Genomic DNA, 14,948 nt, shown 5'->3' with positions numbered 1-14,948 from the left:
CAAAATGTTCTTCTCCCTGGCTGAATCAGACTTTTACACTTCTCTGTTTTGGCTGCCCGCTGTTTTGTTTTCCTATATAGCTAAAGCTTGCTCATTTTTCCTACTGAGAAAAGAGCTTTGCAACACACTGTTTAAACAGCCAGCTGGTTATAGTGGATCTATACAGTACAATGCTGCAGCTGGTTTTCCATGGAAAGAGCAGCCTAGAAGTGCTGATCTATGAGAGCCCCTACAGCAGGTATTTTGGGAATACGTAATACAAGTCACATGTGTGCCAGTGTGGATCCCAACACATGATTCTGTTTTAACTGTACACATCTTCTTTGTTTGAAGTTATACCACAAGTTATACCATGGTTCTTTCCATACTATGAAATTATGATCTCACTTTAGTTGCTGTGGTTGCATCCTATGGGATCCTGGTGGTGCAGTGGTTAAATGCAGGTACTGCATCCACTCACAGCCACAAGGTTGTCAGTTCAATCCTGCAGGGATCCAGGGTCCATTCAGCCTTCCATCCTTTCGTAGGTCAGTAAAATGAGTACTCTGTCTTGTCGGGGGCAATTGGCTTACACATTGTAAACTACTTAGGGAGTGTTAGTTCACTGAGAAGCATATAGAAATGAACTTGCTATTGCTATCTTGGGTTTATAGTTTAGTTGGAGGCACCAGTGGAGGATTCTCTGGCAGAGGATTTTAATGGCCTTTCCCTCAATTGTCAATCCTAGGATGCCATGGCACTTACAGAGGAGTCATACTACTCTGTCTAGTATAGTGATCCTCAAACCTTTTCAGGCCCTTTCCTCTTGGGCAACAATCCTAGCTCCCTCAATGCCTATTGCTTGACGTCAGGTCTACTGTTTGTGCAGCAACCAGCCATCCAGTAGCGCCTATGTCAGCCGTGCCCAGCTTGCCACTGCCTCCTCCTCTTCCTCCTCAGCTGGCTTCCCACTTTTCTCCCCGGCAAGGAAGGACTCTCAGTCCAAGAGAGGCAATGGACTCTTTAGAAGAATTGACCCCAGATACTCCTCCCCCTGTTTCCCCAGAGACATGCCTTCCCCAGACCCCCACGCATCTTGGTGCACCCCACCCCACACACAAGCATTGTTTCTTCTGCTACCTCTTTCTCTCGATCTGATGAAACAAAGCAGGGGCAGCAGCGCAGCTCCAACCTGCCACCAAGTCCCGACAAAGTTCACAAAGGTTAAGCCTGGTCTCAAATGTGAAAGCTCTCTTTTCCCATCACTTCTCTCCAACACCCCCCCCCCCCTGCTGTAACTCCTTATCCCTGCCATGGTCCTAAAGGCGCTGGTTCCCTTTGTCTTTCTTGTGCACCAATACTTTGACTGAAAGCCACTTCGCTTTTCCCCTTTCCCTCTCCGCCCCCCTGGATCCTTCCATTTCTTACATTGGGGGCACACTGCCCACTTTGGGAATCGCTGATCTAGTATAAAAGAGCCCTAGAATATGTGACCAACATGCTATGCAGTAGATATTAAAATAATGGGTTTAGACCAAATAATCCAAGTCTAGGATGTTGGGTTAAGGTTTAAAGCCTTGCAGTTGTTCTCTGCTTCCAGAGCTCAGATGGATGTTGATTATTAGTGAGATTCTTTTTGGTTACAGTGATCTTGCAAAACCTTTGAGATAACAGGGTTGAGTGGATGCAACTGCACACAGTTTTGATTTACTTACAGAATTAGAAGTGCTGGGCCATTTAATATTCCAACATTTAATGTTGTGAAAGGCACAAGATGACCGTTGCAAGGCATGCTCTCACTGATATATATCACAGAAATATGTCCTGGAGTGGTAGACAAATATGCTTACATAAACAACTAAGACCAGGACACTGACCAGGACTTCCTCAACTTCCCTTCTACCTTGTGGAAAAAAACTTCTGTGTTGCAATCACTAGCTCTGGGCCTGGATAGTACAAATGCAGGTTCCAACTCCTCCTCTAATATTATTAATGTTATCTGAAAGGGTTATGAAAAACCTGCTGCCTCACAAAGTTGTGGGAGAAAGCATGGCTCCAAAGTATTTGGAGAAAAACGTATTATGGGCACAGACAGATCCAACCAATCCTCCTTGACAGTGTCCATCTTTTAAGGGCTGTTAGAAAACTCTTTCAAAACACACAGCAGGAGGGTTTTACAGAAAACACTGAAAAGAATCTAACAACGGCAATTACACTCTATTACCAAAAATATCCTGAAGGAATAAAACCAAAACATTAGCAAAGATGAGCATAATATTATGTAGATAACCACACTCTAGTAATATTAACAACCACACTGATACATAAAGAAAAGTACCATAGAAAACTATATATTCCATACAATAACATAAATGGAATTACATTGTCGGGAAACTCTCTTTATGTTACTTGTCCAGCCAAGCCAAAAAGCAAGAAAAATCAGGAATCTGGGGGAGTAAAAAACAGGTTTATTCTACTGCACAGAGAATAGTCTGCCATGCACCTTGGGATGCAAAACAAGCAGCACCAGATTCAGTGTAGGTACATTTTATACCTTTACTGATAATAAATTCATTAGCCACTCCCTATGTGGCATCACTATACTATCCTACAGGTCACTGAGGATAGTATAGTCAACATACATGATCATCCCAAGCAAACTTTGGCCAAAGGTTAAACCACAATATATACATGTCTGAAGACACAGTGTGAAGCATAGTGTGCATGCTATCTCTTTAGAGCTAAATTTCTCCTCATCAGAATAAAGCATACTATAGACATACCATATGAATCAACAACACTGAAGACCAGAAAAGATCTTTACCACTATTGTGAACATTTTATATGCTGGAGATAAGTAAACGTTCCTATAGTAGAATATCCTATAAAATTAAAATCCTGCAAAAAAAGAGAAAAGTCCACTGTGTTTCCTCTAGTGTAATTACATGATTAATTCTTTACAACCTCTGCTCCAGCGATATAATTTCCACAAAGTGTGACTGAAAATAGCAAAATAAATTGTGGTAGTAGTGATGTAGCAATATTAGTAGTGGAAAATGTCGGTAGCAGAGACGACTACCTCCAGAGCTTTTGAAGTCGTTTCTATATATCTTCATCAGTAATAATAAAGTGTATATTCCAATTAATTATTATTATTAACCTTTATTTATAAAGCGCTGTAAATTTACACAGGTAGGCTTTCAAAAACCAGCATCGAAAATGAAGTTTTTCCAAAAACCTTTCCACCAAACTCTAAATGGGGAAATATTAATTATCACAAAAATTAAATATATCATAGCAACATCATAAATTCTTACCTCTCTTAAAAATAAACTATTACCCCTTGGATATAGTTAGACTTTGACTATGCTGTCTTTTATAAGCAGCTTTATCCAACCTGTTAGCAATGGTTTTCAGATGGAACTAAATAACAATTAAATACATTAAAGGAACATTAGCTAATATAACATGACATAACATTAGCTATGGCTGCCAAAAGTCTTACTACAAGCTTAGGTAACATGGGGGCCCTCCAGATGTAGTTGTTTAGGTGGCCACAATATACTCATGTACTCTACCCCGAAGTAAACGTTTGGCCTGGGTTCAAAGAAAAGTACTGGTAGGTCAGTTTTGTGTAGGTAGGTAGGTTTTTCTAACTGCAGCCCTTCAAGCCACATTAGTCACAGACCATTTCTTAAACAAAGGAGCTGGGATCTGCTGAAACAACATTGCATGTTTGCAAGGGCTGTACAGGAGGGAGGGGGATGAAGATGTCAGTCATAGCCCTGCATTTTGCTTTTTGTCTGTGTGTGTGTGTTGTTGCTTTCAGTTCATGGAGGACATGAAGCATGAAAGTTTCTTAGAATCATAGAGTTGGAAGAGACCACTAGGGCCATCCAGTCCAACCCCCTGCCATGCAGGAAATCAAAATCAAAGCATCCTCATCCAGCCTCTGCTTAAAGACCTCCAAGGAAGGAGACTCCACTACACTCCGAGGAAGTGTGTTCCACTGTTGGACAGCCCTTACTGTCAGGAAGTTCCTCCTAATGTTGAGGTGGAATCTCTTTTCCTGCAGTTTGCATCCATTGCTCTGGGTCCTGTTCTCTGGAGCAGCAGAAAACAAGCTTGCTCCCTCCTCAATATGACATCCCTTCAAACATTTAAACAAGGCTATCATATCACCTCTAAACCTTCTCTTCTCCAGGCTAAACATCCCCAGCTGCCTAAGGTGTTCCTCATAGGGCAAGGTTTCCAGACCAATGTCCTCCACCTACAAAGGGGCTGGTGGCCTCACAAAGAATGGAGACATATTGGGTTGCAAAAGAAGTATCTTTTAGTATTGCAAATAGATTTAAATTCCCTGGACTTTGAGAATCTTTTGTCCACGTGGCCAAAAGGAGGAGGCGCCAGAGTGCAATAGGTACCCCTGGCCTCCATACCATCTGAATTGAGAACAAAACTATGTATGGTATTTTCTCTTTTATCTTGTATTCTTTGAAATGGTCTGGAGACCTATTCAATAAAGATGTATGCATGACTAACGTCTATGACTAACACCTTCAATTTTCCTCCCTCCTGTTTGGTTTTCAACACCTTTGCCTGATGATGAAGAACCCAGTGGCGCTTCCAAAGCTTGACACGTGTATTTTGTAGATTTTGGTTGGCCCCATTAAGATATCAGTGTTTGGTGGACAGTTATTTGCAGCTTTATTTGCTGTTTTGATTACTATGTTCTCTCTCTAGGAATCTCTAGGTCCTCCAGTGCAACTCTGCCAGAGGTTGACATAGAGTTGCGCTGCAGGACCTAGAAATTCCTAGACAGAACATTCTTCTCTAGCATTTGTAGGCCCTCCAACATGTTCTATGATCAACTTGTGGCCTATGTTGACCATAGAGTTGCACTGGAGGACCTGGAGATTCCTAGAGAGGCGTTCCCTCAGGTGAAAAGAATAAGTGTTTGTGTTATTTTTGTGGTTTTTAAACATCCATGGGGGCCTTTAGCCCTAACCCCAGCGAATGGGGAGGGCCTACTGTGTGGAATCAGTACCAGAAACATGGCTAATGAGTGTGTATAGTGTGCTATGGAGGAGGTCAATGGGGAGGAGCGACGCCATTGCCTTAATATGGGGGGCGGGGCTAACGGTTATTTCGCAGCGGTGGGCGTGGCTCCCTCGCTTTCCCTCCCTCTCTGACTCCGCAGCGCCCCCTTTCCGTCAGTTCCCCCTCGTCATCGCCGCTCTGCGAAACCAGGCACAAACAAGGCTCCGCCCCTTTGGAACGCTGCAATGCGCGCTCCCGCTCGGCCGCGAGCATTCCACTCCACTGAGAAGAACCTAGCCTCTCTAGGAAAAGGAAAAAAGCAATCCCCCACTACTAAAACTCGCCTCTCTTTCAACCCGGAAGAGGAAGCGGCGTTTGGTGCCTTTTGACACCGGGAGTGGGGGGAGGCAGAGGTAACAGTGAAAGGGGAGGAGGCGGGGCAAGAGAGAGAGAGAGAGAGAAAGAAAGAAAGAAGCCCGATGGAGGTAAGGCAGGGGCGCGAGGACAGGAGGGGGGGGCAAGTTCGGAGCTGGGGGGTCCTCGCGGCGTCGGAGGGGCGCGTGCGTGCGTTACGTAAGCGGAAGGAGGGGCTGCTTGCGCGCGCGCAAACAAACATTCTGACCCCATTCGGCGCTCGTCCTTTTTCTCCCCTCCCCCACCTTTGGCCGTTTAACGGCTGTTCTGAGGGAGGGAGGGGGCCGCTCCCCCCGGCCGAATATACTCTAATAGGCGCGCAGTACGGATGTCTTCTTTTATATTGTGTTTGTGGACCCGCCACCCCCCTTTTCTCTCGGCGCGTCTATTAGCAGCATTACAGTACAATACTGCTCTTCTACTGTTTTTTAAAAAGAAAAGTCTCCCTGAAACTAGACCTGCCTTTTGCTCCATTCTTGTGCGTTAACTTTCCTTCCTGGGAGGCTGCCTTCTTTCTGCCAGGCCTTGTCCTCCATTTCCCCAACTAAGGAGCCCATTAAGAAGTACCCAAGGTCCTCCTTTTCCAGGACATGTCCTCCATTTCTGCCACCTGCCCAGCAGGAATTCCACAAATGTCCTCCATTTTATTTAGTTATTTGTTTTGGTTTTAAGCATTCATCATATTTCAGTTAAAAGTAACAACAACTCAACAACCACACCAAATGTGAAACTATAAACATCCTAAACTGACACATGATGCTAATGATTGATGATTGATTATCTTAAACCCAGAATTGTAACCAGAATTCAGCAGAGAGAGCAAAGAGATGATATTGGAATGGAAACACTGGGCCTGAATAAACAGGCCAAAATAAAGCTGTTTTGGGTCACTTTGGAGGTATGCTGTTTAAATGATGCATGCGTCCTAAGAGTCCGGAAGCTGCACCAAAGCCACACTCCAGTCCTAAGGACAGGAGCATAGTCCTCTTAGGATGCACATGGCATTTAAACAGCATACCTCCAAAGTGACCCAAAGCAGCTTTATTCTGGCCTGTCTGTTCAGGCCCATATTTAGCTGCAGCATTGTTCCCAGAGCAACTTCATATTCCAAATTCTGGGACCACGATTCTAAAATGAACCAAGTTTTTATAGTATTTTGAACAAAGGGAACTACAGATCACATTTTCATTGGTTACATTCAATTAAACATTTACACCCCTGTATATTCACTGGATGTTCAAATATTAGACATAACATACCTCTCTATCTCTCATGGTACCCATCAATCAAACCCTTATCTATATGGTTTGTTTCACTGTCCTTAAACTGTTTATGCAGTACTTCCTTGTATTTGGGCTGGCAACTTAAAATCTACAGCCATTTCCAAAGCAGAGAATTTGACATGACCTGAATCTTTCATCCTGACAAACTTTGCCCTCAGTTCATTTCAGGACTATAATTTTCAACTCCTGAACATAAGCTGAATTCTGAATTTTAACCACGCTACCACACTTCTTTATCCATTTCTTCTCCATTCCACCTCTTTTCTTACACAATTCCATAGATTCCTTATACTAAATTCTTTTTAATTGCTATCTAACTCTTTTTCTACTTTCCTTCTCCCTCTCATCTCTAAATACTTCGTAACCTTTATCCATCTTAAATCTCTTTTCTCCTTCCACCTTTTCTCTATTATCTCCTCCTTTTCCATATCTTCTATCCTCTTCTTCCATTCTAATTCCCTTTCAAATGGCCTCCATGTTTGAGCATCCCTGAAAATAGTAATACTACTACTAATAATAATATATTAAACAATGATATATTAAAGTAATATAATTGTAAGCCACTCTGAGAGCCTTTAGGGCTGAAGAGCAGGGTACAAATACCGATAATAAACAATCCTCCACTTACATTCCTATGAGTGTTTCTAGCTTTTTTGTTTTGCAAGGTCCTCACATTTTTCTTAGCTGTCCTCCATTTCGCAGTGCCTTGCCCTCCTTGGAGGTTAGGACCCCAGGTCCCTCTGAGGAAGACCAGGCAGGTCTTCCTTTCTCTAGACCTGTCCTCCATTTTAGCCTTCTGTCCAAGAGGAATTCCCAAATGTCCTCCCATGCTGAGCATGAATAAGAAGTGTATGAATTTATATTTATGTCAGTGTTGTTAGCTTTCATTTTTGCAATGCCCTACACTTTTTTGTTGAGTGTCCTACATTTTGCAGTGCCATTTGTGGTGGTGATATCTGGTCACCCTGCCCCAGGCTTTCCCTTTGGCCTTGCTTTCCAGGACAATGTGCTTCAGGTGGCTGGCTGTTCCCCAGGCCCCTCAGTGGCTCCTTTTGTGGAAGTTCGCGCATGAGGGAGGGTCCCAGCCTGGTCTCTTGCCTGGCATGCTAATTTCTGGAGGCATTTCTTTCTCCCCCCCCCTTGTTTTTTGGAGTAGAGCATGCCATCCCTGGAGCTCTAGGTCTCCAGAGGACGCAGTACAGTGTGGGCCCATGTTCCTGGTTCCTCTGTAGCACTGTGTGCTTAACACCATCTATAGCCACTGGAACCTTCCGTCTGTGTGGAAAAAGGAGCAGATCGACTGTGTGCAGACTGCAATAGTCCACTCTTATCCATAGGGATCACATAGGACCTTTGAGATTCATTCACTTCAGTTAGAGGCAAAACAGACTGGCATAATAGGTTGGCTTGGGGGCAGCATGGGGGCATGGTGTTTAGATGGCACACACCCCAACACTACCCCCAAGCCAGTTTCACACCGCCCGCCCAACCAGACAGCAGGCAGTGGTGCAGCGTTTCTGCAGCGCGCCATTTATACGCCATAGGAGTACCAAAGGCACCACTGTGGTGGAAATTGCGGCTTTTTTCCGCCGCCCAAAAGGAGCAGCATTTTGCCGCTTCTTTTTGGACTGGAAAAACGCCAAATCAGAGCTGTGGTGTGTGGTTGCCGCAGTCCCAATCTAATGATCAAAGGGATGGCTTCAAGCCTCCTCTTTAGGGCCATCTGTACCAGCCCTTAGTCTCAAAGCTGCTACAAGGTCCCTTTTTGTACTGATTTTCCAGAATAACACAGCTAGACCTTCAAATCCTTATCCACAATTTCACTCTCTGCGGTTTCAGTTACCTATGGTCAGCCACGGTCCAAAAATATTACATAGTTCCCCCCCCCCCCCCCATCCCCGTTTTCATTCTTGGTCTTTTCAGTTACCTGCAGTCAGCCATGGTCCGAATGTATTACGTAATTCCCTCTTATCTGTTGTTTTATTCTCTGCAGTTTCAGTTATCTGCAGTCAGCTGCGGTCCAAAGATATTACTTGGGGGCAGAACAGAGAGGCAGGAAAAAGCCGCTCAAACCTGCTTTTTCCAAAAGTGGTTTGAAACCCCGCTGACCACAGTGGTTGCTCCCAAGGCAGCCTGAATGCATATGATCCAACCGTCAAGTGCTGCTCCTGGGTAAAAAATTTTGGTCACCTCTCCACCCTCCAACTGCCATCCCATTGGATCTCCACCCCTTTGATCAGCCACACAGTCGTACCTGTGATCTTCCACTGGTACAGAGCATGGGACCATTGCTGTGCCTGAGAAAGCACAATCATGGAGATCTCCATCTCCACATGCCGTCTTCACACCCCTCTTCACCCCTATGCCCCCTCTTGGACTGTCTGGTTTGAGTATGTTGCAATTAAATCTATTGGAGGTGTCACGCTTTCACCTTTTTGCATTGCTTCCCTGACTGCTTGGGTTTAGGATTAGGGTTAGGGTAAATTGCTCCTTCAGAAGCACTCTTGTGTCAGGGTGTTTATATGCAAGGTCGAAGGGGCACATTTTCCTGGCTAAATCAAAATATTCCAAGTTCTTTTTGCTCTGGTTTTTAGCCCTGGAGTGCACCTTTGATCTGGTTTCCACCCACTTTGCAGGTGTGCATCAAAAATTTAAAGTAAACCTAAACTAAACAAACATCTAAATCAAAATGGTTTGAAGCTGCGTTATTTGGCCCATGTCTTTTCACCCCATAATCTCCCCCCTTATTTGCCATTTTGCTTCATGGTTTCAGTTATCTGTGGTCAGCCACAGTTCAAAAATATTACCTAGCCCTCCCCCAACCCCCCATTTGTAGTTTCCATCAGCCATGGTCCAAAAAAATTAAGTAGTCTCCCCCATCTGTGGTTTCGCTCTCCACAGTTTCAGTCACCTGTGGTCAGCCACGGTCCAAAGACATTACTGGTTGGGTTTGGTACTGTCCATGGTTTCAGGCATCCTTTGTGGTGTGTGTGTGTCTTGGAACGTATCCCCTGTAGATAAAGGTGGACTACTGCACTGTATGTACAGAGTGTATCCTGCATGGAGCAGTTTTCACCCATGGCTTTTTGACTTGTGTGAAGCATACATGGAGAGCTGTGGTGAGTTACAAAAAGAAGAGCTGTTAGCAAGTAATAATGTATGATGTGAAAAATATCTGTTACTTTTCAACTGTAGGACTGCATCTGCTGTAAGTCCAAGCTATGAAATCCTGGAATTTGTAGTTTTACAAGGTCTTTAGTCTTCTCTGCCAAAGAGTCCTGGTGCCTCAGAATACTACTAATCCCCAGGATTCTGTAGGATGGAACCATGACAATTAAAGTGGCATCATACTGCATAATTTCTACAGGTGCACCCTAGGTTTTCTTGGCAGCAATAGTTTTTGTGTGTGACATATGCTGATGTGGGCGGGAACAACCTTCCCTTTGTACAAGTAGTGATATACAGTACAGTCCGTCCTTGCCTTACGCGGGGAATCTGTTCCGGATCCTACCGCGTAAGGCGAATTCCGCCTATGCTGGAGCCCCATTGGAAACAATGGGGCTCGTGCGTGGCGGCGCGGGAGCACGTGGGGCGCAACGGGCGTGCACGCCCATTCAATTGAATGGGACGCGCTGTCCCTTCCGCCCCGCGCGCGCCCCACGGCTTGAGCGCGTATGCTCAAGGCCGCGTATGGCGCGCCCGCGTATGGCGCGGGCGCACTGTACTTAAGCTAATAGGGAGAGTGTTGCAGTCTATCTCTGGGGCTGCTTCAGTTCAAACAGAGTTAAAGCCAGCCTTATAGGGATGTATGGGTATCTCATTTCTTTTCCACACTCCTCCAGCAGGTTATATGAGGCTGTAGTTAAGGGTTGGTAGTTTACATCCTCAAACTATTCAATCAAAGGGAGGTTGTTGTTTTTTACTGTGTGGGTAGGCAGAGTTTCTTGAGTGCATAAAAGGGAAATTAGAGAGATCTTGTAGCACCTTGGAGACTAAATGAAAGAAAGAAGTTGAGGAAGTAGACTTAAGTCTAGGAAAGCTTGTGCAGTTAGTGTCAAAGGTGCTACAGGATCTCTCTACATATTGATTCTACAGACCATCACGGCTGTATCTTTGAATCTACCAAAGGGAAATTAGTTATTCTTTCTTGAGGCCCCTAAATTCAGCATGGGGAGGAGAGGGGAAGGGTTTTTTTTTAGTACAGTATTGTCGTTCTGTCCCTCCTTCTCTAATGTCCCATTTTCCTCAAGAAAAGCACAGCCCAAGCTAAAACTTCTGTATACTTCATGTTTCCCCAAAACTTGGATGCTGTGATCAGATCGTGGGGAGAGGCATCACCTGAGTACTGTATATCATCCTTTTGTTTGTGGGGGCTGTTTTTTCTCTTTCAGCTTGTCAAGTAGTTAACTACCTGAGCTTGCTAATAGCATTTGGCATAGTGAGTAATATGTTGTATAGTCTCCTTCTGTGGCACTGTTCCTGTCAGAAACCATTGTTCCCTGGGAAAAAAAAACAAGCATGGCTGCTTATACTTGATTTGTTATACATTTTGTCAAAGCAGCAAGTTCACTTACTCTGTTCATTTAATATATGTGTTTTCAATCATCTATAAGATCTGCTTAGGGTCAGATTGGAGTGGGAAAATGTGCTTCCCAAAGTGTTGAAATTTGCCCCCTACTCTCCACTTTATACATGACTATGGGGAGGGACTGGTTCTCTGCTAAATTTGAGCTTGAATATACAGTATGGCTTTGAAAAATGAAGCTGTCAGTGGGAGTTTTCCTGAAGGCGTAATTGTCTTGAAAGTGCTCCAAGGTCTTTGTACTGTAGGTGAAAGTAATGATGCAGACACTAAAATAAGAAAAGGGCAAATTTTAATCCAGCATGTATAACTGCAAATCAAACGGGACATTTTATAGCTAATCAAATCATTTTTCAGCCACATAAGTACAAATTTAGCTCTATTTTGATGAATTACAGTTTTGCATTAAAAATATGAAAATATGAAAACTACCATCTTGTGATGGGTGTTCATGTTTCCTGGCCACCAGCTTTGTACATTCCCATGAGCCCAACCCCATGCCTAAATTTCCAGAAGCTTAAGTACAGTTGTGTGCACAAAAATTTAGCTAGTAGCCTTATGCTCTATCAATAGTTGATATTGACAGTCCCATTCATGAACTGCATAAGATCTTATACTGTAATTCATGATACTTTCCACTTTTATCTCTCAGCCCTATTAATGTTTCTGCTGAATTCACTGGGACTTGCTTCCCATGGAGATGTGGATAGGATTGTGACCTTAAGCATTGCGTAGTGCAGTACAGTGAGTCCAGATGGTGTCCTTTTGTGCAGTGCTGCAGTGAGCATGAGCTTTTATAGCAGAACCCTAAAGTACAGCTCTCTTCTACAAGGGGCTGATAGGGATGAAGAAGTGCTTGAAACTGGAATTTGACATGTTGGGGTCTAAAGAGGAAGGGGACTTTCCATGGCAACTCCACCCGATGAATATGTTTCAGATAACATAAGAGGAAGCTGAACACCTAATGATAGTTTTATCCCCAAAGAGTGCCTACCTTTGTCACTGTGCATCCTTTGTAAGCTACTGTTCAGAAGAGCACATACTTATCAGTTTGTAAAGAAGTATGTAAAGAGCACATCTTTACATTACATATCAGTATGTAGAGAAGAGCTCATATGTATCAGTTTTTCTGAGAGGGTATTAGCAGTTAAAGTGTTTTGACTCTGCTGGTTGCTGTGTAGTTTGAAGTGTGCGAATTAAACAACAAGATGACCAAATGTTACATTTCCACTGGCTCACAGAATGAGACACCAGGAAACCCAGTGTGCTGTGTGTAATAATGATTTGATTAATCAAAGTTGTATTCAGACCCATTTAATTTTACCTAGAAATTTGGCTTTCAGAATATGTGATGTGTTTCTTGAGAGCCACAAGTATCTGGATCTTGACTTTTTATTTTTTATTTTTTTAACAGGCTGCCAAGAAACATGAAAGCAGATACAAGTCCTACTCCAAAAACAACTTCTAACATGAGATACAGTGGAGTTTGCTTTTCGTGTGGATGCAAAGGCTGACAAGAAAGGTTAATGACTATGTACTAAATTTTATTTATAGCAATGTCAGAAATACATGGGAGGGGTTCAAATAGTACTTTTGAAATCAGGTAGGATGTTGCTAATTTCTAGAATGGAGAACATCAGACCTGGGTATTGTTCTGAAGACTGTGCCTGTGGAGACAGTGAACAAAAAGGGATTATAATGATCCATACCAGAGAAAACTGTAATCCCCTTGAATAAGCTTAGTGATTTTTGGAGGAACCGTTCGTTTAATTTTATACTGCTTTATTGCTCATTCGTTGCAATAAATATTTTCATAGCTTGCTCTAGTGAAATGAATTTCTTAGATTACATATTCTATAAAGATATGGATTTGCAGGCCTAGCCCACAAAAGCAGAGACGTTGGTTAAATCAGTATTTGCATTGCTAACCCAAATTCCCGACTAGTTTGCATAGAGTGCTCTGATCAACTGATAGCGAATACAGATTATAGGATTCTTGAGTCTTCCTGATCTGATCTTCCCAGCAAGAGCCATATATTTTTAGAGATATGCTCTGGCATACCACAACAGTCTTTGGTATTTTTTGACAGGCTGCTTGCCCTTCTTGTATATTGGTTTGCAACTTAAGGAAGGCCAAATTAATACCATATAGATGTATGCATAGCCTATCACTAGCTTGCTTTCCTCACCTTCTGTGCAAGATATAATCATTGTAGAAGTACTAATATCTCAGCCCAGAAAATAAACTAGGCGTTTGGAGGGAGCAACCCCTTTTACTAGCCTAGAACACTATTAAAATAAGATGATGGCTATTTTGATGTATTGTACAGCAGTATCTTTATTGCAGTAATTTTTTAAAAAAACTGATATTTCTTGGAGGAGTATATGTTCTGCTTGCACTGATTTTATTTTTGCTTTATAGATGTTTGAACGGAATAAACAAGCTGATGGAGCCTCTGCTGCTTCAGCACAAGGTATACCTCTTATTCATTGGGGAAAACACACACCCAAAGTATCAGCATCTGCTTGAATTATATATCTTTAGAGCACTGACAGTGGATAACTGAAAGTCTTGCAAAGCCATGGTATTTATTGTTGGATTTCTCTTTCTGTTGTATATCTCCCTCCTGATTATAGGTATAGAAAGAAAAGGTAATGAAGACTCTTTACGGCAGGAAAGCAATAGTGGGTAAGTTAGCTTGTTTGTTTTTTTAATGTTGATTATCCAGAATTTTCTGTACCTGGTTAAAAAAATCTAACTTGAGCTTCAGTAGTCTACCATTTTCTGAAAATTTCCCTGTATATGCCTGTATATGAGACCTACTGTATACCCCAGCTGTCTCCTAGCTGTGGGTACATCCTCTAGGTGTTCTTGCATTGCTGTTTTCATAATCCCTCACTCTTGACTATACTGTCTAGGGCAGGTAGGAATTGTAGGCCACAGGGCCACATCTATGTAGTATTGAGGTTTTAGCCATGGCATGGCCAGTTACCTTATATTTCTTCCTGATACTCCATTTAACCCACCACACCTGTCTCATGTTCGTTTTTTCTAAGAAATTCTCGTTTTGAGAAAGGCTCTTTGAAAAGTTTTGAGTTTAGGTAGTTTGTTAGCATATTTTACCTATTTTGGTATTACTGTATTCACATTTTGTTTGTGCTGTTCTTGTTACTTTAAGTTGTTTTGTATTTTTGTTTTATGTTTGCATTTCACAAAGAGGGTATTAAATTTCAGAGTACATCAAATGTTTATTATGGTTAAATTCATGTCATTCAGCACTGTATTTCCTGTCCTCCTTGGCTTTCTCACCAAAGATGATTTTGTCCCGCAAAAGGAAACAGTTACTTTTTGTTCACTGTTACTAGAGTTTGTTGTGTAGGACAGCATAGGTAAGTTGTGGTTGTGATGCGTTTTCTTACTGTATGTCAGTTTTTATGGAAATCTCCAAACATGAGGAGAGTAAGAATTAGTTTCTTCCTCACACATCATGTCACTTGGGTCTTAGTGAACTCTGCTTGGGTATGGATAAAGTAAAAGTAGTATGTTTAGAAGCAGCCCATTAATGTTTAGGCATAATGAGTTATCAGCCCAATTTTCTTTCCTCCTTTCTTCCTTCCTTTTCTCCCCCACCTTTGAAAACAGTTAAATA

The 14,948-nt window shown here is 42.7% G+C and overlaps 1 protein-coding gene across 6 annotated transcripts in view; it reads left to right on the top strand.

The window, feature by feature from the left end:
* Positions 1–5,252: 5,252 nt before the first annotated feature.
* The window catches only part of ZDBF2 (zinc finger DBF-type containing 2), a 29,631-nt gene continuing 19,935 nt past the window's right edge, over positions 5,253–14,948 (top strand). For 3 of the 6 annotated variants that reach the window (XM_042473804.1, XM_042473797.1, XM_042473811.1), the window contains exons 1-4: positions 5,256–5,504; positions 12,713–12,820; positions 13,721–13,772; positions 13,936–13,987. In XM_042473804.1, the coding sequence (XP_042329738.1) occupies positions 12,800–12,820; positions 13,721–13,772; positions 13,936–13,987 (125 nt within the window). In that variant the 5' untranslated portion in view covers positions 5,256–5,504; positions 12,713–12,799. Of the gene's footprint in view, positions 5,505–12,712; positions 12,821–13,720; positions 13,773–13,935; positions 13,988–14,948 lie in introns of all 6 variants that reach the window. The other 3 variants (XM_042473773.1, XM_042473780.1, XM_042473788.1) reach the window with 2 other exon arrangements.

This window comes from Sceloporus undulatus, chromosome 1 (assembly GCF_019175285.1).
Source record: "Sceloporus undulatus isolate JIND9_A2432 ecotype Alabama chromosome 1, SceUnd_v1.1, whole genome shotgun sequence".
NCBI lineage: Eukaryota > Metazoa > Chordata > Lepidosauria > Squamata > Phrynosomatidae > Sceloporus > Sceloporus undulatus.
Note: the sequence above shows the minus strand (reverse complement) of the source record. Positions and strands in the feature narration are given on the sequence as shown.